General features: G+C 44.5%; 1 protein-coding gene across 10 annotated transcripts in view; it reads left to right on the top strand.

The window, feature by feature from the left end:
* EXTL3 (exostosin like glycosyltransferase 3) overlaps positions 1 to 21,468 on the top strand; it is an 83,261-nt gene extending 61,793 nt beyond the window's left edge. For all 10 annotated transcript variants that reach the window (XM_020282450.2, XM_020282451.2, XM_075997137.1 and 7 more), the window contains 4 exons: positions 4,377 to 4,504; positions 8,814 to 8,958; positions 10,854 to 10,982; positions 17,337 to 21,468. In XM_020282450.2, the coding sequence (XP_020138039.1) occupies positions 4,377 to 4,504; positions 8,814 to 8,958; positions 10,854 to 10,982; positions 17,337 to 17,546 (612 nt within the window). In that variant the 3' untranslated portion in view covers positions 17,547 to 21,468. The remainder of the gene's footprint in view (positions 1 to 4,376; positions 4,505 to 8,813; positions 8,959 to 10,853; positions 10,983 to 17,336) is intronic.
* The last annotated feature ends 244 nt before the right edge of the window (positions 21,469 to 21,712 follow it).

A 21,712-nucleotide genomic window follows, 5' to 3' on the forward strand; every position in this document is an offset into this window, starting at 1 on the left:
TGCACGAGAGCTTCCCTGTCTTTCATGGTGGGGACTCTGGCCTGCTCGCCGGGTAAAAGCAACAGTAACTTCCCACATCAACAATTCCTTCCCGCTAGATTTCAGCACCCTCCATAATTCGCCACCTTACTTCTCTTGTGCTTTCAGGAAGTTGCTTTTTGGTTTTTTGTAATTTTTGTCTAGAGTTTACAGTTGCTGTCTGCAGCAAGATCGAGTCTGGTAGGAGCTTACTCCCTTCTGGAAGCAGAAACACTAAGTGATCCCTTTCTGCTACATAGTCCCACCGACAATTTTGGTTTAAGTTACTGTTTTATTCTCAACAGTTTACACATCATCCTTACTGTGCTTTATATTCTGGAAGACAGTAAGTAGGGTGGCCTTGTTAGAGCATCCTGTGGAAATGAGAATCTCAGAATCTGTCCTTTTGGAGATTTAAAACGGCTGTCATGAAAGGGACATCCTTCTGTTATTAAGGGCGTAGCCCAGCCCACTCAAAACACTGCTTATCTTCACAGTGTATGCGCACTGATTCCTAAGACGGTCTTTTGGCAGCCAGCCCCAGGCTTCGTTTTTCATTCTCCTCTTCATAAAGGGCACGGATGCCTTGGAAAGGGCCCTTTGGAGAGGTGACATTTGAGCAGAAGCTTGAATGAAGTGAGGAATGGGCCGTGCAAATTCTGGCGGAGTCTGTGGGAATGGCAAGCGCGAGAAGCAGTACCCAGTGCATCTGGGAGGCGTGACTGAGAAGGAGAGCTGGAAAGGAGGTTGGAGAAGGTGGCAGGGCCGCGTGCACAGGAGCACACAGGCCGTGGTAAGGAGTCTGGGTGTGTCAGGATGCCCTTGGAGGGTGCTGAACTGGAAGGTATGTGAATTTTGTGGGACTCTGGAGGAAAGAACAGGAGCAGTTAAATACTTGCAGTAGCCTAGGTGAGGGGCTATGGCAGCTTGGACAGAGTGGTGGGTGGAGGTGGAGATGGCAAGTTCAGAGATGAGCTTATACATCCTTGGTGACTACGAGGTCTCTGGAAGTTGGAAGCTGGAAAGCACCATTTTTCCCAAATGAAAATATTGAGATGAGATTATTTTTCACTGCCCTTTTCCTTCCCTCCCAGCTGTTGATACTCAAATTGAACAAGAGTTCTGTGTTTTGGGAACTTAAGGATCATGCCAGGGGGATTATTTTAACATCATTTTCCCAGTAGTCTATTAGGGAAAGGAGAGAAAACTCGGGAAACTGCCTTGGCAGTGCACTCTTGGCATCATCCACTCTCTGGCTTGGGACTGGGCCTCGCAGGCTGCTAAAGGCTTTACTTGTGGCCAGACCTCCGGCAAGACGAGGCATTCTCAAGAATCACTCCTTAGAAAATGGGTACTCTGTGTTTTTTATCTGTACCCACTCTGCTTTAAAAAATATCCCTGAATGAATCAGATGATAATTTCCTACAACTGTGATTTCTAGGTGAAGCTAACAGGAAAGACCGAGTCCAGCTTCTCCAGGTTGAAGACTGCACAAAGCCTGGGCGGCTTCCCTGGGTATTGGTGTGTCTGGGTGGCTTATTTTTTTTCCTTTGACAACAATTTACTTAATAACTTGGTGGCTCTAGCTGTGGCTTTCTCTTTCTGTTTGAGAATGGGCTGCATGGCTTCAAAGGAAAATCATGTAAAACAAAGCTACCAGAAATCAGAAATGAACAGTAAGAATTACAGAAGTTTAAAGGAATTACTGAAAAGTCAGGTTGCATAAATAACTTACTAATTGTAGCAAGTCCATTCTTTAGGTAATAGCTCTCCCCTTATTCTCTTTACTGATTCGGAGTAAGGAATCAGACTGAGAATTTCATTGCCTTAGGTCACTTGACTTACTCATTATCTAAAGTAAAACTAGGTTTCAGCACCTCTGACCATAGTTAAATCTATATTTTTTCTTTTTTTTACTAAGACTAAATTTCTTGGAAAGGTACAAGCTTGTTTATTCAAAAAAAAAATATATATAAATATATAAGATGTGTAAAAATTAAAATAAATGTATAAAATGTAGAACATGTAAAATGTATGATAATTAAAAGAGGAAGAAGTGCTCACATTACAGTAATTGCTAACAATTTTTGAGCATTTGCTATGTCCAGGTGCTGTGTGTGGTCTTTATGAGCATTCTCTCATTTGATGCTGAAGCTCTAACCTGTGCTGTTTACCTGCAGTTACACAGGGATTGCTGGCAACCTTTTCTCTTACAAATTAAAACAGACTTGTCTTAGCTAAAATATATACTATTTTCTTGTGCTGCATTAGACCCATATTTAAATTTATAAATGGAAAACCAGTTCGCTATGTTACCTTCTTCTTTTCTTTCCTTTGTATATTCTTTCTTCCTGCTCCCACCACTTGGCATTTATTGAGTGAATGAGTCCCTTGAATAATTAAGAAGTTTTTGCTTGTTCGTTTGTTTAAGGGAGGGGAAGAGCTAGGCATGGTGGCTCATGCCTGTAATCCAGCACTATGGAGGGAGGATTGGTTAGGTCAGGAGTTTGCGAGATCAGCCTGGGCAACATAGTGAGACCCTGTCTCTACAAAAAGTTAAAAAAAAATTAGCTGGGCACAGTGGCACTTGGGTGTAGTCCCAACTATGTAGGAGGCTGAGGCAGAAGGATTGCTTGAGCCTAAGAGTTTGAGTCTACACTGAGCTATGATGATGCCACTTCTCTCTAGCCTGGGCGATGCCAGGAGACCGAGTGTGATGGCTCATGCCTGTTATCCCAGCATTTTGGGATGCTGAAGTGGGAGGATTGCTCGAGGCTAGGAGTTTGGGACCAGCCTGGACAATATTGCGAGAACCTGTCTCAACATAAATATTAAAAAAAACTGGTGTTGCACATCTGTAGTCCTAGGTACTCAGGAGTCTGAGGCAGGAGGATTGCTTGAGCCCAGGAATTCAAGGCTGCAGCAAACTGTGATCATGACACTGCCTTGCAGCCTGGGTGACAGAGCAGGACCTTGTCTCTAAAAAAACAAAAAAGTTAATGTAAGTTTGGCAGAAAAAGGACTGAATTTGGAGTCAGAAGGTGTGGGTTAGAGTTGTGGCTCTTGTAGCTTGCCAGTTGTATGACGTCATCCTGGGCCTTGGTTTATCTGTGTATAAAGTGAGCGTCAGGCCAGATGGTCTCCAGGGCACTTCCAGCTCTGGATTAATTGGATTCTAAGTGTGCTAGAATGAATGAATAGACGTTTGAGGACTGCTTTAAGAACATGGAAGAAATTCTTTCTCACAAGGAGGGTGTGACGAGGCATCGGAGCTGGGTCTCAAGGGGAGAATGGAAGAAAAGGCATTTTATGCTGAGAAGACAATGCCAGTGAGGTCAGGGAGTGCCTTGGAAACATTCTTAAACGTTACGATCTCGGATCCAGTCTGTTCATTGCGGTTGGCATTGCTTAGCCTCAGTGTGGGCAACACGGCCTGGGAGAGTGAGGTGCCCCTTCCTGGCTTTCTAAAGAGATTATTCCTTATGAGGTTCTCTTTGTTTTCAAGAATAAAATGATGGCTCCTCATTAGTTGGACTAATTAGATAAAGATAGTGTAAAAATAAAGTGAGCTATCAAAGTACTGAGGCAAGGTGAATAACAGCTGTGTTTATATCAGATGGTTTAAATAAAAATCTTTTTTTTTTGTTAAAATGTAGCTACTGTTTGAGGCACTAGTTGTCTTTTTATGAAGAAAATACTGCTTTGTGAATATGAATTGTTTTGGTTAGATGATCCTTTGAATTGGGATTTGATAGACACAGAACTATCTTACTGAATAAATTATACCTTGAAAAGAAAGAAAGCTCAAGCATGTCTAGTCAGCGTTGTAGGTAGGAACTGCAAAAATGAAGGAAGTAATGTCCACAGGATGGGCTTACTTTTTATTTTTTTGGTTTATACCCCAAAAAAGGCCTTAAAATTGGGGTGTCAGAAATAACATAGACTCCAGAGATTTCTGAGTTTGGTTTTAACATTTGTGAGCATGCTGCAGGATTCCAGAGCTGGGGACTGGAATCTCAGTTCTACTCTGCCACCTTGTGTTCTCTTGGGAAAGTTGTTTTTTAATTTCCCTAGGCTCTTTATTGCACATGTGAAAATAATCCTCAGCTTTAGCTTGCTTCACAAGAAAATTAGTAAACAAAGGAATAAAGCTTAGATGTGAAATCCTTACACATTTGTGCAATTACGAGGCAGTTTTTATTCCTGAAAGGCATATGCTAGATTTTCCAGGTGGTGAGTAATCATGCAAAGCGATTCAGTTAATTTAGCCACAGTCTCCTTTGACCTAAAGGAAGTTTTGGTTTTGCCTTCTATAACACCGCATTGATTTTTTTAGTGCTTTTTCTTCCTCGTTACAGGTGGTTCGTACTGAGAAGAACAGCTTGAACAATCGATTCTTGCCCTGGAACGAAATCGAGACGGAGGCCATCCTGTCTATCGACGACGACGCTCACCTCCGCCATGATGAAATCATGTTTGGCTTTCGGTGAGGGACTGATTTTTCATCAAGAAACACTTCGGTTTGCAAGTGACAGAGAACCAAATCAAATTTGGATTAAACAGCAAAATGAGTTTCTTGGGTAATGGTAACCGAGAAACCCTTAGAGGTAGCTGGGGCTGACGTAGGATGCGGCGGGGTGGGAGGATTCCTCCTCTCTCTGTCTCTGGGTTCTGCTCTGCTCCTCAGATAAGGTTTTCCTCGGAGGCCAGGGAGACGGAATTCTTTGATTGGCTAAACCGTGGTTACCTGCCTGTTCCTGGTGCTGCCAATATACCGTCCTTAAACCCAAACTACGTGGGCTGAGAGTGGAAGCAAGGGGTAGTTTTCTAAAGGAAATTTGAGGTTTCTGTTGTCAGAGGAACAGGAAACGACTCCCAGGCAGGCAGAAGCAACGTGTTGCTGTGTGTTGGAGCAGTGGAGCAGTGCCAGCATCCTGGGCCCAAAACACTTTATGGGAAGAGGGCATTGAAAGCAAAGATCCAAGAGGTAAAAGAGGAGAAGGAGGGTGTGGCAGTGATTGATTGATGATGGTGATGATGGCACTTAACATTTATGGAACCTATACTGTGTGCCAGGGACCAGCTGAGCACTTTGGTTTATCTAATTAATCCTCCTGAAACGTGATGTCAGTTGTAGTTGTGTCCATTTTATGTTAGTATAAATTGAGATCCAAGAGAAGAGAGCTGAGCTAGAGTAGCAGACAGAGCTGGGATTCAAACTGGGTTTGTCTAGCTCCAGAATTTCCACTCAGCCAGGCAACTCTCCTGCTTTCTTGAGTCTTAGTCATTGCTGTTAGGGCTTAAGCGTCCCACTGGAGAGTACGTTGCAGGTAAGAGAATGGAGTAGATTAGGGCTATTCTCAGTCTGTCTTGGACCGATATATTAGTTCAGGGACAGTTTTGTTATTTGTCCACAGTGAGGTAAATACAAACATTGAGGATAAGCATATAGAAATTTTTAAAGCAGTTTGACATTTACCGTGATGCCTGAGTGTGTGATCATTTTTCTTGTAATTTGTTCGTTTGCAACATTTATTAAACATAATTAGTATACCATATAATTCATTTAAGTATACAATTCAGTGGTTGTTAGTATATTTATAGAGTTCTGCAACCATCACCATGGTTAAGTTTAGAAATCTTCATCACCACTAAAAAAAAAACCCTGTGCTAATAGCAGTCACTCTCCATTTTTCTCCAACCCCTATAAGTCCTAGACTGTCACTAATCTTTGTGTCTCTACAGAGTTGCCTATTCTGGACATTTTATATAAATGGAATCATACAATTTATATCCTTTCATGATTGGCCTCTTTCATTACATTTAATGTTTTTAAGGTTCATCTATCTTGTAGTATGTACCTGTACTTTGTTCCTTTTGTATGGACATACCATATTTTGTTTATCCATTCATCTACTGATGGACATTTGGGTCATTTCTACTTCTTGGCTATTATGAATAATGCTGCCATAAAGGTTCATGTGTAAGTTTCTGTATAAACATTTCATTTCACTTAAGTCTGTACCTAAGAATGGAATGGCTGGATCATGTGATAACTGTTTTAACATTTTGAAGAATTACACTGCCAGACTGTTTTCAAGGTGGCTACGCCATTTTACAGTCCCATCAGCAGTGTATGAGGGTTCCAATTTCTGTACATCCTCGTCAACACCTGTTGCTTTCTGTTTTTTTTTGTTTATAGCCATCCTAGTCATTGTGAAATGGTAACTCATTATACTTCTGATTTCCTTTCTCTTAAGACTAATGATGTTGAGCATCTTTTCATGTGCTTATTGACCAATTAGCCTTTTTGTGTATCTTCTAATGGTTTTTCAAATTCTTTGCTCATTTTTGAACTCCTGACCTTGAGCAATCCACCCACCTCGGCCTCCCAGAGTGCTAGGATTACAGGCGTGAGCCACCGCGCCCGGCCATCTTTGCTCATTTTTGTTTGGGTCATTTGTGTTTTTATTATTGAGTTGTAAGAGTTCTTGCATTTAATCTAGATGCAAGTCCCTTATCAGAGATAGGAATTGCAAATATTTTCTCTCATTCTCCGGGTTGTCTATTCCTAGGCTTAGGCATTCATCCTTCCTTAGCCTTCTGAGAAGCTAGGACTGCAGGTGTGTGCAACCATGCCCGGCTAATTTTTTTGTTGTTGTTTTTGTAGAGGTGGGGTCTTGCTATGTTGCCCAGGCTTGTTTTGAACTTCTTGGCTCAAGTGATCCTTCTGCCTCGGCCTCCAGAGTGCTAGGATTAGAGGTGTGAGCCAGGATATATTCCTTTATACATGATAATAAATAGTTGGCTCTCACCACTTGTTTTGCTGAAAGAAAGAAAGCCCTGTAGTGACTCTGGGAATGGTGTTTGCTGTTGAGATGTTACTGTTGATGGTGGGAAGAGGGGCTGTATTGCTGCTACAGCATGACACAGTTTAGTGTGTGCTGGAGGACTGGGAGCCCCGAACAGAGTCGTGGGATGTTAACGGGAGGATTGCCAATTGCCCCAGACCCCGAGAATGATTTTGATAAGGAGCTCAGCTTTGATGAGTTTGAAGCTTAGATAGCTGATACTTGCTATCTTCTGTGTCCCTCAATTTAGGAAGACTTTTGAGCTTTTCCGTGTCATTTCCCAGCAGATTTCCAGGTGACAAGAGAATAATGGGAAGCCTTTTAATGTGTCTCTTACAAATGATTTGAATTTGAGGCTTAGCCTCTGGTAATGGAGCTGGTGAATTATCTCGGCTGCAGATCCTAACCTTTTCTCACCCTGCTCTTTTCTCATTTGTTTGGGCATCCTTTGATCTAAAAGCTTTCTCTTAATAATCTCCCCAATTTGCTTTTTTTCACCTTAATGGGAATGAAACAGTCCTAAGTTCAAAGGAAAGGGTAAGTGTAAGAATTTTTCCCTCTGGAAAAGATAGATCGTGACTAATTTCAACTTACGTAGTCAAGAAAGAGATATTCTTAAGGGATAGGTGAAAGCAAGGGGCCACAGAATTGAAAGTGTATGTCCACACAAGAAGCAGTACATGAATGATCATGGCATTATTTATCACAGTCAGAAGCGTATACAACACGAGAGGATAAATACTGTGTGATTCTACTTGCATGAGGTCCCTAGAGTAAATTCATAGAGACAGAAAAGTAGAATGGGGGTTGTTGGGGCTGGGGGAGGTGGGAGTGGAGCCTGAGTGTTTAATGGGGACAGAGCTTAGTATGGGAATATGGAAAAGTTCTGGAGATGGGTGATGGCGATGGTTATACAGCAGTGTGAATGTGCTTAATGCCACAGAATTATACACTTAAAAATGATTAAGATGGTCAAATTTTACATATATCTGCCACAATTAAAATCAGTTGTCAAAAAAAGAGGCCCACCTAGAAGGCTATTATATTGTGATAGAAGTTGTGATTTCTCATCTGTGGGACTAGATTAGAAGCTTTGAAACTTATTAGAGGGACTCTTTTGAAATGAAATCTTTTATGTTTTAGGAATTGAAGTTCCATGTGACAGGAGACTTTCTCAGGCAGTTGAAATCTCCTGAGGCCCGTCGGGTTCTGTGGAGCTTAAGTGCTTTCGGCTCTCCAATTTTAACCTGTCAAACTGGGGACTGATTTTATTTGTTAGGCCTTACCTATAAAGTTAGAGATACGTAAACGTTTCTGTTGAAACACTGAATTCTCAATTTATTTCTTGCATTTAATGAAACCTTTTGCTTGTATGGTCCTGTAGACCATCTCACCACACAGGTGTCTCCCAGCCCTGCCGTGTTAGGGATTAGGGCTTTGCCCCAGGCAGTAGTCTTCAGTGGTGAAACCAGAATTTTTTTTATTATGTGCTCAGTAAAGAAAAGTTAAGCATGCAATATCCATAAGTTACATACATGTCCTACTGAACTAACATATTATGTTCATTACAAACAAAACTTTTTTTAGACATTAAATAAGATTAAAGATAGAAATTGATATCATCTGCCTGCTTATTAGCAGGTTATTGTACACAACACATTCTGGAAGGCCCTTCCCATGTTATTTCAGCTTATTTGTTCTGGAAGGGCTGGAGAGATGCTGACTGCCAGAAGTTAGAGGAACCCTAAGTGCTTATTAAGAAAGCTGCATGTGGCACTGCTTTTATTTGATTTTATCCTATTTGATTTGTGATTTTTTTTTTTAAAGGATAACAAGTAAAAGCCTAAGGACCAGAGCCTGCAAAATAGAGGCAGTAATTTGAAACATTTCTGGTGATCTTAGAGCTATGTACTCAGGTGTGTGCATGTACTTCTGTGTTTTGAGGGTCTGGAGAGAAGCACGGGATCGCATCGTGGGCTTCCCTGGCCGGTACCACGCATGGGACATACCGCATCAGTCCTGGCTCTACAACTCCAACTACTCCTGTGAGCTGTCCATGGTGCTGACAGGCGCTGCCTTCTTTCACAAGGTAAGAAAAGGCTGATGAGAATGGCATTAAGGTGGGAGGATTGCTTGAGGCCAGGAGTTCAAGACCAGCCTGGGCAACATAGTGAGATCTCATCTCTAAAAAAATTAGAAAAATTAGCTGAACACGGTGGCTCTCAGCTACTCTGGAGGCTGACCCAGGAAGATCACTTGAGCCCAGGAGTTTGAAGTTGCAGTAGGCTATGATGATGTCACTGCATTCTAGCCTGGGTGACAGATTGAGACCTTTTCTAAAATATATATATATTTTTTTTTTTTTTTTAAACAGGTTAGAAAAGTTTTTCTATGTTTTTAAAATGTGCAGGTATGCAAGTTTATCAGATAAGCATACATCAGTTTTGGCAACAAAACAACATACTGGTGGAAATGCCTATAAACATTTATTCTCATAATGCTTTCTGTATAGTTTTTTTTAAAGGCAGTTCTTACTGTTAAAATGTTACCTTTTCCTTGAAGACATGAATTGTGTTTAATAAATATATTCTCATGAGCATACTAATGACAGTTACTGGCTACTTAAAGGGTCAACAGATTTGAATCACCTGTCTTTCTGTAAAAATAAATAAATAAATAAATAAAATCTTTTAAGCTCACCAACTCTTAAGTACTTTGCTACAAGATAACCAGCAAACTACTGTGGGCTATAAAATTTTATGATCATTCATTATTTCACTATACAGATTGTACTATTTAAGGTAATAACATATGTAAAGCAGTTTAACTGGGCACCTCATCTGTTCGTGTGTTTGTCACCAGCAAATTACAATGCATTGCAGTTAATATGGACCCCATTTTGTAGTATTTGCTGATTTCTGTGGTATAAATAGTCTCACGTTGGCTGATCTCAAGTTGTCAACATGAGTCACTGAACATGGATTTGGGAAGAGATGCTCAGTTGTGCACCATTATATAGTATTTTCACAATAGACACAATAGACACAAGTAACTTCAAGATAACGGTAAAGTGTAATAGATAGTAGTAAAATATAAATTAAGAAGTGATGAGTTTTAAGTATTTATTGTTTGGGTTTTTAATATAATTTAATTTAAAGTTTATGTCATTGCATCTTTAATAATGGCTATGTTTAACAGCAAGCTCCCCAAATTGCTGAAAAGGTAGCAGCATTCTCTGGCAGGGCGAGTGGCTTCACACCATGCTCTGGGCGTTGCAAGACGGTCTGAGCACTTTGGCTTTTCCTCTGAGTGAGACAGAAGCGGTGGGGGGTTTGGGGTAAAGGAGTGACGTGTTCACTTGGGTTGAGTTGTAACATGGTCCCCTGCAGTGCTGAGACTAGAACACAGGGAAGAAAACATGGCAGCAGGGACACGAGTTAGGAGGTGATTTGAAGAATCAAGGGGAGAGATGAAGTGGTCTGGAGCAGGGGGTAGCCAGTGGTGATGGTGAGAAGTGACCAGCTTTAAGAATCTGCAAGTGAGGAGGTGAGGGACGTTTCACGAGTCTGGTTTACTGAGCTCTGAAAAGATAACCAGGCTTTTTTTCCTCACCTGTCCTTTTTTTGCCATTGTCAGAGATAGGATATTGTTCAGCTGAACCAGGGTCTGACCTAGTTTAACAAATCTTTATATTGATTTCAAAATCTCTGAGGTACCAAGGAAATTACATGAAGTCCCGTTTCTCAAAGGGGGTGATGGTGGCAATTTGAACGGGATAATTCTTCACTGCACAAGGTCTGCACTGCGGGATGTTCAGTGCCCCTGACTCCAGCTCTTTCATTCCAGTAGTACTTGCCAGTGAGCGCCATACCTGAACACGCCCACGCACTCCCACACAGCCCCCAGATCCATGCATATTTTTGCTGAAAGGCGCCAAACTGTGGCCTCTAACAGAGCATGTGATTCTTTTTGCTCCCTCGACAGTATTATGCCTACCTGTATTCCTACGTGATGCCCCAGGCCATCCGAGACATGGTGGATGAGTACATCAACTGTGAGGACATCGCCATGAACTTCCTCGTCTCCCACATCACTCGGAAGCCCCCCATCAAGGTGAGATCCCGCCACGCGGGGGACTGTGGATGCATGCTTACTGAACTCACTCCTTTCTCAGTGGCGCAGTTCGTAACCGTGCCACGCTTTGGAGTCCTCACTTGTAAAGCTGGGATAACAATGCCACCTGTCCCATCATAGACTTGTTGGTGGGGTTCAATGGGTTGTTAATGTCTTCATTCCCACGGCCGGTGGGTGGTAGGACTCAGAGGGTTTAAAGCTTGGGGAGGAAAGATCTTGCTTCTTTGTTTTTATTAATCTCTGCCTGGAATTCAGCATTTTCTTTGCTTATGAAACAGGCTACAATTCACAAGAGTATCAGCAGTAACTGTGACTTGTCACCAATGGAAATCACAGATACTTTCATATCACATTACATTTGTTATAATATCTCTTTACATATTTGTTACATTTCTTATAATATCTCTTAAATTTGTTACATTACCTGCAAAACGTACTGTTTCTGTTTGTCACTGCTTTGAAATCATGGTAGTTATTACACTTTCCCGAGATCTTGTTGTTGAATGCATTAATAGAAGGGCTTGTATATTATTATATTTCGGCATATTTTATCTCCTTTGTAATGCCATGTATTTTAGTTTATGTTTCTAAAAACATTCTGAGGAGTCTACAGCCTTCACCAGATTGCCGAACTGGGGTTGTGGGGGGCAGGGAGGCTGTCCATCAAACAAAAATATTCAAGAATTTCTGAATTAATATATGTGAAGCTCTAAGAATAGTGCTTGGCACGTAAGTGCTGTATAAATTATCTGCTCAAAAACAAAAGTGCCCTCAGAATTCTAGAAATTTTTGTTCCATTTTTGTCTTTGAACTGCTGATTGGGTTTGGTCTAGAAATAAGCCAATTTTATACTCGGGCAGTTCCGTCACCCTTCCTATGGTCACTGCCAGCTGAGGCAACAAGTTCGAGCATCCTGCTAAGGGTTAGAGCGTCAGTCCTTACAGAAGCAGATGCTATGAGGCCTGGTAAGGGGCTTGCAACAGATACTACAACAGAATCTGTCACTTCAAATGGATGATATGCATGACTGTGCTCTGTGTTTGTCATGGATTTATACTGATGTCCTCAGAAAGGTCAAAAAACTAGTTAAGGTCTTATTTTCATTATTATCAAAAAGGCATATTACTTAATTTTATAATTGAAGAGGATTACCTTCATGGGTGTCACATTGCCATGGGTAAATAATTCATTCTTCTTATATTTTGAAGGTAAGTTGTAGAGCAAGTATCTACTACATGTGTTAATAACAAAAATCATACATTTAGAAGCTGGGTACAGTGGCACACACCTGTAGTTCCAGCTATTCAGGAGGCTGAGGCAGGAGGATCATTTGAGTCTAGGAGTTTGAGACCAGTTGGGGCAACATAGCAAGATGCTGTTAGAAAAAAAAAAATCTTAGTGGTAACCAGAGGACATTTGTTCCGTGCAACAAAGCATGATAGAGAGGGAGAGAGAGAGAGGAGTGCATGCGGGGGCCTTGTGCATCCCCTCATGCACAGTCAAACCTTTGCCCAAGTGTGGCCCGGGATTAGAACATAACTCCTGATTGCCCATAGTTTCTTCTATTGCTGAGACTTCTGCTGAAGCCTCACAAAAGAATTAGCAACATAATGTATCAATTGTTTTTATGAAAACTGTGAGTGACAGTAGTCACATCTATTTATATAAAAATAGTGTCTTCCATGTACAGTGGTAGGTCTGATGTTAAACAAGGAAAAGCACACTTCTTTGTGAATTTTGAGGTAAGGAGGCAAAGTTATTAGAAGTGAATGATTGGTGTGATTTTCTATTCCTTATATATCCTTCCTTATGTGGCCAGGGACTGGACTTCAGTCAAGATGTATGCTTCCTTTTATGCTTCCCTAGTGGATCGGAAGACTTTATCCATGAAAACTTCAAGTATCTGAGTGATTAGGTATCTAATAATAGTGTCAGTCACCTGAGCACTCACAGTCATGATGAATTTTTTTATCTTCATTAAAACATGTTTATCTCCTATGTTCTTAGGCTAAGGTTTCATTAGCTAAACCACCTCTCCAGTATAGAGAGTAAGATGGAAATAAATTGGACATGGATACGTGATTCTTACCAAGTAAAGACTTCAAGACTAAGTATTCTCTGTGAATTTTCTTGATCTAATTGGAATATAAGAATTCAATTTAAGATTCGGATGACTTTTTAAAATCAAAGGCTCAGATTAAGAATGTTTTCATATTCTGAATCTATTTATTTCATAGTATCGAACCAGGTATATGGACTATTTTATGTTCAAAAATAGTGATTTTCTTTTGCTTTAAATACCTCAAGTTTTTGCTGTTAAACTATTCTCTTGTTTGAATTAGGAAGGTTTGACTGCTTTATGTGATTAGCAGTGTTCTTTCAATAATGTTAATTTCTTAATACTGACTAAAGAAAAGGGAGTTAATGTCATATTATAGCTTTGAGTAAGGTACGATTTTGCAAGGGGGGGAAAGATCTAGGATATAAATAGGCTTTATTCAGAATAAAGGATTAAAAACTCACCTGGAAAGCTTTGAGAAGACAGATGTATAGGTGATACAGGGAAGCAGAGAAGGGAAACATAAGTGAACCTCTTAGTTCTCTTGGGTAATACAGGCTCTCAGCATCTGTTAAAGATTTTCCTTACTGTTAATAAGCATAAAACTAATATTTTCTCTTAGATTGAGTTACCTGGAATTATCCCAGGTTAAAATATCTACAGTATGGGTTAAGTGATGTTCAAACTTCAGTTTATATTATCATTGTTACTTCATTCTTTCAGATTTCCTTTTTTGTATGTTTTATTACATAATAGAGTTATATATATTTATAAATATATTGGGGATGCAATCTCAACATTTTTTTACTAATGAGTTACATGATTAAAAACATTTGGAAACCACTGCTTCAGTGGCTTTCTCCCTTCTAGTATATTTTTCCCTTCTAGTATTACTTATTTCTGGTTTGGTATGAAAATTATAACTAGTCTCATGCTGTAATGTGGGACATGTTCCCCTTTTGTTTTCTATTATATAGAGGAGTTTGTACAATGGTGGAATTGTCCATTCTTGAACTGTTTATCTGTGAATGTAATCTTATTTGGAAAATAGTCTTTGCAGATATAATTAAGATATGATCACACTGGATTGGGGCGGGCACTCAGTACCGATGTCCTTACAAGGAGAGAAGAGACACAGAGACACACGGGACGTCACCATGTGATAATGAAGGCAGAGGTTGGAGCGATGTGTCTATGAGCCATGGAGTACCTAGGAGTGTCGGCAACACCAGAAGCTGGGAGAAAGGCATGGGACAGATCCTCTCCTCAAGTCTCCAAAGAGAGGATGGCCCTGCTGCCACCGTGATTCCTGACATCTAGCCTCCAGAGCTCAGAAACACGGAGCTTGTGCCAAAGGGGAGAGTGACAGGAGGAAACAAAGGCAGGCCGTCAAACCTCTGGGATTCAACAGGCAGGAAACAGACTGACAGAGCTCCTCGACTGCTGAGGCATTAGATACTCGAAGTAATGGGGAGAATGACTAAGGGTGGCTCAGGCAGAGCCACCTCCTCCTCAGTTCCAGATGGCAGGGCCACCTCCGTAGGGCTGCTGTCCTGGCAGTGCAAGAAGACAGATCATTGAGGGTGATTCTCAGGCCTTGAAATCTAATGGCACTTACCTTGCTGGGTTCTGGACTCATTTGGGATCCACGGCCCCTTTCCCCTTCCTATTTCTCCATGTTGGAATGGGAAAGTCTGTCACACGCTGTCCCACCGTTGTTTTTTTGAAGCAGACAACTTGCTCTCCAGGTTTCACAGGTCCACAGGTGGAGAGGAACCTCGTTCCAGGGTGAAACATGCCCTGAGTCTCAGCCATATCTGATTTAGATTTAGAAGATGAGGTTTGGGACTTTCTGAGTTGATTATATTTAGATGATAATTTCGACTTAGAGTTGACGTTGGACCAGGTTAAGACTTTAGGGGATGTTGGGATGAAGTAAATGTGTTTTGTACAGGGAAAAATATGGAATTTTGGGGATGGGGGGAGGGGCAGACTATTGAATTGTGTCCCTTGAAAAGATATGTTCAAGTCCTAACCCCTAGTATGTGACCTTATTTAGAAATAGTCTTTGCAGGTGTAATCAAACTAAGATGAAGTCAGGCTACAGTTGAGTGGGGCCTCAGCTCAGTGTGACTGATGCCATATAAGAAGAGGAGAGACACCACGTGACGACAGAGGCAGAGACTGGAGTGATGTGCCCACAAGCCAAGGGGCGCTGAGGGTTGCTGGCCGCCTCGGGAGCTGGGAGAGAGGCCTGGAACACACTCCCCACTAGAGGCTTTAGAGAGGATGGAGCCACTCACACTTTGATTTCAGACTTCAGCCTCTAGACCCAGGAGAGAATAAATTTCTGTTATTTTAAGCACTGAGTTTATGGTAGCCACAAGAACCTAATAATCATCACTATCATGTTCTTGATGGTATTCATTTCATTGTTTTTCTTTATACTTGATCACCAAAGTATGTATCCCTCAACACTGGAGCTTGCCTTTTTTTTTTTTTTTTTTTTTTTTAGCTCTTAGACACCAACGGATGGAGCTTGCTTTTTAAATAAACTTTTCATTTAGAATAGGTTTTAATTAAAATAGATTAAGTTAGATTTAGAATTTACAGGGCAGTTGTGAAGAGAGTACAGAATTCCTATAGACCTCCATCGAGTTTCCTATATTAACATCTTACATAAGTATGGGACATCTGTCACAATTAATGAACCAGTCTTGATGCATTTTATTACCAAAGTCCACCCTTCATTCAGATTTCCTTAGGTTTTACTCTGTGTCTTTTTCAGAATCAGTTTTGCCTGTTTCGAGCTTCATGCGAATGAGATGAATGACACAGTGTCGCTTCATCTTGCTCTCATCATTTTTTTTATCTTGTCAGTATTTTTCACTCTGAGTAATAATTATAGATATACTTTTTCGTCACTGATTTTCCCTTCACACTCATCCATGGAGTGTCTGATTTAATTCAATATGCTTTTTATTTCCATTGTTCTGTTAGGTTCTTTTTCATGTCCACTCAGGCTTTTTTGACAGTCCCTTGTTTCTTGATCAGACTTTAAGTATCTTTCAAAATTGCATTGTACGTGTCGTACACATTCATTATTACGGTCACTGGTAACTCTGCTGTTCTGCAGTGGTTTGGGATCTGATTCTGGTACAGTATTTGTTTCTACAGATTTTCCCTCATGTGGCTCATTCCCATCTTTCTGACTGTGCACTCAGATCTCTTTGGGATCTGATTCAAGGCAGTTGTTTGAGGCGTGGATTTGTGCCAGAGGCAGTCTGCATTTGCGTCTTCCCTGTGCCTGGGGTCACTGCTGCTGAGGCCGGTTTCAGCCGCATTTGCATCTTGGGGCTTTTCAGGACACACGTGACATAATTCCAGCCCCCGGGGTGTGAGGGCCGGCTGTGGTTTGAACTTCTCAGAGGTGACTTTCCCTTCGGCGCATGGAGCTGAGAGGGAGAAGGAACCGTTGCCTCCCCGTCTGTCTTGTGGGGCTCCCTCTGGCCCCTGCTTCCTGCCGCTGGGGCGCACGTTCCAGAAGGCCCTGGCCACCTTTGCCAGTGCTGCTTCCCACGTTCAGTTACAAGCAGAGCACTTGGCTGTCTCGTGGGCTCTCCGAGGATTTCATTTCTTATTCCAGACTCAGCCGTGGATTTAAAGAGATGGTGTCTGTCTATCTCATCCTGCATTTTCAGCTATTCTGTGCTGAGGGGGTTTTATGCTATTTGGTCTGCCACATTGTTGTAATGAAACTGTTACTCTTTGTAATTTTGTAATTGCTTGACATATCTAATAATATAACTAGATTATGATATGACCACTTTCCCATGTCTTCATATATATAATTTTGTTAAGCATCTTTTTAAATTGGATGTATGGTATGCTATAATTTACCTAGTCTCTAGGTACCTTTCTAGTATTTTGCTATTAAAAATGATGAAATAAACAACTTTGTACCTGCATCTTGCTGTGCAGGCAAGATAAATACTAGAAATAGAACCATTGAGACACATAACGCTACACATTTTCAGGCTTCTCCTATCTGTGAAGTATGGGCCATTTGGAAGGAACACCTTCCTAGCATTCTAGATGCATCCTTGGTAGGAAGAAGCCCTGGGCTGTGCCCTGGCTCCTAACTCACTCTGCACGAGAGTCGCCGTGGGGGTTCGGCGTCTTCACCGTGCAAACGAGGGTGTTGGATCTGCTCAGCCGCAAGGTCAGCCTCAGCACCGTGATTCTCACTCCGTCTCTCTCTTCCCTGTTCCCAGGTGACTTCTCGGTGGACTTTCCGATGCCCGGGTTGCCCTCAGGCCCTGTCACACGATGACTCCCACTTCCACGAGCGGCACAAGTGTATCAACTTTTTTGTCAAGGTGTACGGCTACATGCCCCTCCTGTACACCCAGTTCAGGGTGGACTCTGTGCTCTTCAAGACCCGCCTGCCCCACGACAAGACCAAGTGCTTCAAGTTCATCTAGGGCATTGCAGGTTTTGGGGAGAGGATGGGCAGAGAGAGGGAGATGGCTCTTAAGGTTCCTAGGCATTGAAAGGACCTTGGGGACATCGCTGGGTGGGTGGCCCAGGCCCCCTGCTGGGAGAGGCAGCAGGAAGAGTGGGAAGGAGATAGCCGCCTGCCTTTATCTCGAAGTCCGCCACACTGGGCCCGGAACCCTGGACCGGGCCCCCAGGGTTCCCTCCAGGGCACTGACTGATAGCTTACACTGAGGACCCACGGGGCTCTGTGGAGTCACTCACGTAGTTCATAGCCCGGGACAGCTGGTTTGTGGTTTTTAAATTCAGTAACAACTATTATTATTTAAAAAGAGAAAGTTTCAGATTCGCCATTTGAGGCTTATTTATATGTATGTGTGCGCACACACACATATATATGTATTTTTGGCAGGAAGGGTTTGACATTTTTGCCTCTCTAAGTGAGGGCTCCATCAGGCTCCTGTGTTCCGTGTTTGGGCGGAGATGGGTCCTGGCCTCTTGTTCCTGGCTCATGCTTGAAGATCATCTCCCGTCCTCCCAGGGCCATCTGTGTGCAGACACAAGCAAAGGAGGGACTTGGCCGTCCTATGGGCCTCGGACAGGACGAGATCTGTGGGTCTGTTCCCTTCCCCTTCCCGTCGCGGGCCAGTGGTCTAACTCACCTTCTCTCACGAGAATCCTTGGGGAGGACCCTTCTGCCAGCTGCAGTGGTTTCTGAGGATTCATCCAGGCTTGTCCCAGGACCTGTCCCTGCATTCCCACTGTCCCTTGCCGAGGAAGTAGGCGGCCTGAAGACAGCACTCCCAGGGGCTCTCTGTGCCCTGCCCTCTTGTCAAAAATGATGATGTGCTTTTGGGCGTCAGGCTTTTCTTGAAGTGCTGTCTCTTGGGTAAATGCACAGCAGACAGACCTTGCAGGCCACACGCCGGGTGTGGGCCGAGTGGTCTGCCGGTCGGCCTGCTCTTGCCAGGGTAGCCCAAGCCAGCATCCTTTGAGGATCCCACCCGGCGGGCAGGCACCTGCCTTGGGATGGATACCTGGGTGAAAGTCACCTTGCCCGCCGCCTTTGTCCGGACCTCCCTCCTGTGTTACTTACCTGTGGTTTGGACCCCTGATGCCAGGTTGGCTCTAGGACCCCCTGAGGTTTAGTATGTGCTGGAACACTGGGAGGCTGTGATTTGCTGTGTGAGCTCAAATCCAGCCTTGGAATCTGTCCATTCCCACCCCACGTCTGCCACTCACCACTCCCAGTCCAAACTTCCGTTCCTTGGGCTGAAACTGAAATAAGCTAATATTTTGGTCATGGTGACAGGAGGGGAACTGAAGAGGGTGTAAGTGGCGTCTGTCAGGGATTTAGCCCATGACTTCTATTTTTGTGAACCCCACTTTCTCAAAGCGGAGTTGACTACAGAAGGTTTCTAGCAACCGAACAAAAGCTCAGGTCTGTCCCGGTCATGCACATGCCTTAAGCCAGTTCTGTCTTCCCTAGACCTTGACATCCTGTGCTTCTCTTTCTTGGGGTACATTCTCCTCTGACCTGCCCATCCCAAATGTGTTCTCTGCAAGTATTACTTTGATGCCAGGCTCTTTTTTGTAGATTCCCCCAGCTGGAGAGCTGGCTCGGCTTGAGGGCACTCTCCCACTGGCAGACAGGACCGGGGCTGCCCAGAGGTTCCCCTGGCGTCTTCTCGTAGCTCCCCCACCGAGGCAGCCACCCCGGAATGAGGTTGTGCTTCTCAGCAGCCCAGCAAAGGGGGCCAGACTGCCTGGCATCTGAGCTTTCTAATCGCTCTTTCCTTTACTTCTGACTTCATTCTTTTTAGCAGTAGCCTCTTCCCTTGGGGAGCCAAAGAACGTGGTGTGTTGCGCTATGTATGTGGCTGCTATTTTATTTTGTTTCTTTTAATGTGAGGAACGCCTGAACTGGCTGTCAGGGGACCCGGTGAGCCGAGGGCAGTCTGTGGTAGGACCCCCTTTAGTGGAACCAGAGTGCTGGGTCCCCGAATGTTACTGGTAGACCGAGTAGCTGAGCGGGCTACAGTTAGGGATGACGACAGTGTGTGCTAGAGGGAGGGCGACGGTGTCAGAGCCTCACACGAGGGCAGCACTCTGTGGCCCCGAAAGGAACACTAACTCGACTTCGGACTGGCCGTGTCCCTAAAGGGCACGCGCTCCTCGGTGAGAGGTGGCGTGCTGCTGGCGAGGCCTCCTGAGGAGCGGCGCCGAGGCGCGCTGCGGGCGGGCGCGGGAGAGGCCCAGTGCGCTGCCTTCGGTGTCGCCCACCACCCGTGACCCACCCGAAACAGGAACGCGGCTCTGCAGACCCCGGGCTGTCCGTAGGTAACACCTGGTTAGCTAGTCGTGGCGCCCAGGGCCCGCTGCGACCTTGTTTCCAGTTTGCTGTCACCGTGAGGGCGCTGCCTCCGTGGCAGCTCGCGGGGCCCTCAGGCCAGTCCGCGCCTCGGCTCCTGGCGCTGGTCTCCGGGCTTGCGGGCCTGCACCACAGCCAGGGCTCCCTGGTCACCGGGGTCCCACCTGAGATGACAGTGGCTGCTGGTGCGCGCAGGGAGCTGCTGCTGGGAACGCGGCGCGCTGATGCCCACGCCGTGCCCATCCATCCCACCCTCTCCAGTCACGAGCACAATGGTCTTACGTTGGATTTTTGTAAAAAAAATAAAATAAATGGAAACTTTAACTCAAGCAGCCTGGAGGTCTTTTGTGATTTCCCTCAGCAAGGGCAAGAGTGTGGCCCAAGGGAGAAGGTGCCCGCTTGCTTCCAGGCAGCCGACAGGGCACGGCCAGCTGGGCCCATCCTGGGGACTGTGCGTGGCTCGGCCAGGCCGGGAGTGGCCTGCGGACCCGGCCCAGGTGAGCTGACCCGAGCTGCGCCCCTTTCTGGGACTAGTCATTTTACCTGGACAGAGAGGAACTCGGTGCCACTTAACTGACTTAAGTGTGGCGTGGGCTGGCACGTGACACATACACGTGCACTGAAGTCTTGCGTGGGAATTGGAAGCGTGTGCGTGGCGAGGCGGTGGGGAGCTGCGTGTGCCCACGGTCCCAGTGCGGAGGCGAGGGCTTGCTGCGTGACCTGATTCGGTCTTTGGTTGTGTCCCTACCTGCTGGGCGTCACCAGGAGCCCCTGCGCCTGGCTCGTGCTCACATCTAGCTCCTGGTGTCTACAGTTCTAGAACTTCCGCTTGGCTGTGGGGTCAGAGGCCCCTCAGGAGAGAGCACCGAGTCCTGGCTTGGGGGAGATGGATGGAGGCGAGAGAGGAGCCAAGTTGGGGTCTCCTTTCCTGGGCTCTGCAGGCGGCAGCTTGGGTAGCACTGACCATCCTAAGAGTGGGTGGGACCTAGAGGTCCATGTCCCTCCCAGAGTGGGGTCAACGGTTGATCAGGAAGGTCTGCAGCGGGTGCTGGGTGGAGACGATGTCACATAGCGTGTGGATTCCTCCTCGGTCCTGAGCTGTGGCTGCCAAGCTCCCGTTCTTCCGGCCACCTGTCTCCTTGACTGCCCCGGGGCCAGAGACCTGTGACAGTCGCGCGGCTGCAGTAGAAAGGTCTTCTACACACCAGGTGACACGTCTACTCAGTCTATCCCGGTCAGTTCTGGTGTGGACTTAACAAGGGGAGCCAAAGTGGCGAATGTTAGCTGTTAATGTGGTTGTCACTCAAGTTGAAGGTGCCACAAGGTTTATAGAAATACAGTTAAGAAGGAGAACGTTGTGTTGAGGGAACGGACTCCGGGGGAAACTGTGTGGGTTCACATCCTCATCTGGTAGAGAGCAAGTGACCTGTTGTAAGCTCCACTCTCGCCTGTAAAATGGTGAAAGCTGTGCCCGTTTCCTAAACATATGTTAAAAGTCAAATAACATCATAAATGTAAAGAGTCAACTATTTGACAGACAACAAAAGTGGACGGTTACTGGGTAAAAACAGCATCAGCTCTGTGGCTCTTTCTGCATCCCGTCTGCTTTGGATGCCAGCGCCTTGCTCAGCCCCTCAGAAGGTGCTCCTTTCCAGGCTCCTGTCACCTTCCTGTGCACGGTGACGGCTTGCTGCCCTGCCTCGCACACCAGATTGGAAGCCTCCTGGGACTGCAGCGCAGGACAGTGTCCGGTCGTTTTCTGACGAAGGAAACCTCTGCCAG

Source organism: Microcebus murinus, chromosome 24 (genome assembly GCF_040939455.1).
Source record: "Microcebus murinus isolate Inina chromosome 24, M.murinus_Inina_mat1.0, whole genome shotgun sequence".
Classification (NCBI taxonomy): domain Eukaryota; kingdom Metazoa; phylum Chordata; class Mammalia; order Primates; family Cheirogaleidae; genus Microcebus; species Microcebus murinus.